The sequence below is a fragment of the Salvelinus sp. IW2-2015 genome, unplaced genomic scaffold (assembly GCF_002910315.2).
Source record: "Salvelinus sp. IW2-2015 unplaced genomic scaffold, ASM291031v2 Un_scaffold1337, whole genome shotgun sequence".
NCBI classification, from domain to species: Eukaryota; Metazoa; Chordata; class Actinopteri; order Salmoniformes; family Salmonidae; genus Salvelinus; species Salvelinus sp. IW2-2015.
In genome coordinates, this window is record NW_019942849.1 from 246,461 (window position 1) to 250,670 (window position 4,210).

General features: G+C 47.6%; 1 protein-coding gene across 1 annotated transcript in view; it reads right to left on the reverse strand.

Annotated features, from left to right (window-relative positions):
• LOC112070490 (protein diaphanous homolog 1) overlaps positions 1-3,994 on the reverse strand; it is a 13,836-nt gene extending 9,842 nt beyond the window's left edge. The window contains exons 1-3 of the mRNA XM_070438994.1: positions 3,832-3,994; positions 3,522-3,616; positions 2,850-2,951 (exon numbers count right to left, since the gene is read on the reverse strand). Of these exons, the coding sequence (XP_070295095.1) occupies positions 2,850-2,951; positions 3,522-3,616; positions 3,832-3,994 (360 nt within the window). The remainder of the gene's footprint in view (positions 1-2,849; positions 2,952-3,521; positions 3,617-3,831) is intronic.
• Positions 3,995-4,210: the final 216 nt, after the last annotated feature.

Genomic DNA, 4,210 nt, shown 5'->3' on the forward strand with positions numbered 1-4,210 from the left:
TGGAGAGCTTGGGGGAGAGAGGAAGGAGGGGAGAGTTGGGTAAGGAGAGAGCGGGAAGAGGGGAGAGTTGGGAGCGCGGAGAGAGGGGAAGGAAGTTGGGGAGGAGAAGAGGGAAAGAGGGGAGGGTTGGAGGAGCAGAGAGGGAAGAAGGGAGGGTGAAGGAGAAGGGGGACCCATGGCACCATACAAGGGTAAGTGTGATGCACTATAGATCTTTGTGAAAGACAGGCAACTCGTTTTAAAACAGTAGGGGGGTTATGACCCACCCGTTTTGGCTGGGAACCCTACCCGTATGTAATATACTGCCCTCCTAATTAAAATCTTTTATACATTCCAACGCTTGAAAACGGGAGATTTGCCCTATGAGTTAAAAGGAGAGAGTAGAGGAGAGGACCAACACCAACAGTTCAGGAGGATTCCAACGACAGTAAGAGAACAGTAGACAAGAATATCATCGACACTGGCGATATGTGGATACCAAACACCAGGGTCCCAGAAACGCTTTGATGAGAGAATGGACCCAGAGAGAACGCAAAAGCTCCGACACCCAGGGCTCCAAAGTTCCAACAGGAAGCTTTCAAGGAGTAGAAGTAGATTAAAGACATCAGGAGACCATACCAAATGTCTAAGCCCACGGTGGTTAAGCAGGACGACCCACCCGGCGGGTATGTCTCTAACAACCACTCTTGTCTTATGGTCCTAACCTTGTCTTAATAGGCCCAGTCTTCACAAACCTTACAACAGATTAGACGGGCTCGGAGTGATTATTCACTGCCTCATGTTCCTAACACTTCTTGTATCAGGGCCATGTCGTAAACACTGGGTTTATCAGAGGCTCATGTTGCTAACACTGTGGTTTATTCAGGCCATGTTTCTATACACTGCGTTTATTCAGGCCATGTCTAACACTGTGGGTTTATTCCAGGCCATGTCTTAACACTACTGCTTTATTCAGGCCATGTATAACACTGCTGGTTATATCAGCCATGCTAAACGCTGTGGTTTAAAACCAGGCGAATGTCTTAAACACTGTGTTTATTCAGGCCATTCTAACCACTGTGGTTTATTCAGGCATGTCTAACACTGTGGTTTATTCAGGCCCATGCGTTTACACTGTGGTTGACTATTCAGGCCATGTCTAAACGTAGTTGTATTCAGGCCATGCTGTTTAAGCACTGTGTTTATTCAGGCCGATGTCTAACCGTGTTTTAACCAGCCATGTCTAACACACTGTGGGTTTATTCAGGGCCATGTCTAACACTGTGGTTTATTCGGCCAGCTCTAACACTGTGCTTTATTCAGGCCATGTTATAACAACATGTCTGGTTATATCAGCCAGGTCTAACGCTGTGGTTTAATAAGGCCATGATACGTGAACGGCCTAGTGGTTTAGTGTCAGGCCATGTCAACACTGTGGTTTAATCAGGCCATGTCTAACACTGTGGTTTATGAGGCCATAGTCTAACACTGTGGTTTATTCAGGCCATGTATTAACACCTGTGTTTATCAGGCCATGTCTAACACTGTGGTTTATGTCCGCCATGGATTCTAACCACTGTGGTTTATCAGGCCATGTCTAACACTGTGGTTTATATCAAGGCCAATGATTTAACACTGTTAAGGTTTACTTCAGGCCATGTCTAACCTGTGTTTAATCAGGCATGTCTAACACTGTGGTTATATTCAGGCCATGTCTAACGCTTTTGGTTTATGCAGGCCATGTCTAACACTGTGGTTTATTCAGGCCATGTTTAACACTGTGTTTATTCAGGCCATGATCTAACAGCTGGTGTTATTCAGGCCATGTCTAACACTGTGGTTTATTTAGCCATGTTTAACACTGTGGTTTATTCAGCCATGTTAAACCTGTGGTTTATTCAGGCCATGTCTAACGCTGTGGTTTATCAGGCCATGTCTAACACTGTGGTTTATTCAGGCCATTGCCTAAGCTGTGGTTATTCAGGCCATGTTTAACACTTGGTGTTTTCAGGTCCATGTCTAACACCTGTGTTATTCAGGCCATGTCAGTAACGTTTTTATTCGCCAGTTAACACTGTGTTTATTCAGGCCATGTTCTAGAACGTGTGTTTATTCAGGCCATCGGTCTAACACTGTGTTTATTCATGGCCACTCTAACAGCGTGTGTTATTCAGACCATGTTTAACACTGTGGTTTATATTCAGCCATGTTTAACACTGTGGTTTATTCAGGCCATGTCTAACACTGTAGAGGTTTATTCAGCCATGTGTAACGCTTGTGTTTATCAGAGCCATGTCTAACGCTGTGGCTTGATTCAGGCCATGTCTAAACTGTGGTTTATTCAGGCCATGTTCTAACACTGTGGTTATTTCAGGAACATGTCTAACCTGGGTTTATTCAGGCCATGTCTAACGCTGTGGTTTATTCAGGCCATGTTTAACACTGTGGATTTATTCAGGCCATGTTCTAACACTGTGGTTTATTCAGGCATCGTCTAACACTGTGGTTTATTCAGCATGTCCTAAGGCACTGTGGTTATTCACCATGCGCTAACACTGTGTTTATTCAGGCCATGTTTAACCACTGTGGTTTATTCAGACCATGTCTAACACTGTGGTTATTCAGGCCACGTTTAACACTGTGTTTTTATTCAGGCCATGTCTAACACTTGTGTTTATTCAGGCCAGTCTAACACCTTGTGGTTTATTCAGGGCCATGTTATAACACTGTGGTTTATTCAGACCATGTCTAACACTGTGGTTTATTCAGACCAATCAGAGCTTTGTAGTGCTTCATTTTCCAGTCAGCCACGTGGTTCTCTCCAGCTCTTAGTGGTTAAGTCAGACAACAGCATGTGTGTGAGTTCTCACCACCACTCCAAACTGCTCGGCCTCTGCCAGGTCTTCATACTCATCCTTCATCTCCCCCAGAACATTCAGCGTCTCCTGTTCCGGCAACTGCTTGATCAGATTCTACATACACACAGAACATTTATTTACATACAGGATGAATACAACATTTGACAAAACACACACATTTGCATTACCCTACACAGACACACAGCCAGAGACAGACACAGACAGACACAGAGACAGACAGACACAGAAACACAGACAGACACAGAGACAGACAGACACAGAAACACAGACACAGACACAGGCAGAGAGACAGACAGAGAAATAGAGTAAGACAGACAGAGAGAAAGACAGACGGAGACAGACAGACAGACAGACAGAGAGACAGACAGACAGACAGACAGAGAGACAGACACACAGAGAGAGACAGAGAGAGACAGACACACAGACAGAGAGAGACAGACACACAGACAGAGAGACAGACACACAGACAGACACAGCGACAGACACACAGACAGACACACACAGACACACCGGCAGAGACAGACACACACACAAACAGAGAGAGACAGACACACAGACAGACACAGAGATAGACAGACAAGAGACAGGCACACAGACAGGCACACACACAGACTGACACACAGACAGCCACACAGACAGACACACAGACACTCTGGTCTGTACCTGCACCATGGACTCAGAAAGCAGCTTCTCGTTGATCTCCAGGATGACGTTCTTAATCTCCTCGTAGGGCATACGGAACGAGCCCAGGAAGATGGCTGAAACACACACAGCCCATCACCTAACACGTGCAGCCCATCGCATACCACCCTCAGCCCATCACATACCACCCTCAGCCCACCACCCTCAGCCACGCGCATACCACCCTCAGCCCATCGCAACCACCCTCAGCCCATCGCATACCACCCTCAGCCCACTGAACCAGTACCACCCTCAGCCCATCGCACATACCACCCCTCAGCCCATCGCATACCACCCTCAGCCCATCGCATACCCACCTCAGCCACTCGCATACCAGCCCTCAGCCCATCGCATACCACCCTCAGCCCATCGCATACCACCCTCAGCCCATCGGCATACCAACCCTCAGCCATCGCTACCACCCTCAGCCCAATCGCATAACCACCCTCAGCCATCGCATTTACCACCCTCAGCCCATCGCATACCACCCTCAGCCCATCGCATACCACCCTCAGCCCATCGCATACCACCCTCAGCCCATCGCATACCACCCTCAGCCATCCCATACCACCCTCAAGCCCACCCACTCATACCACCCCTCAGCCAATCACATACCACCCTCAGGCCCAATCACATACCCACCCTCAGCCCATCACATACCACCCTCAGCC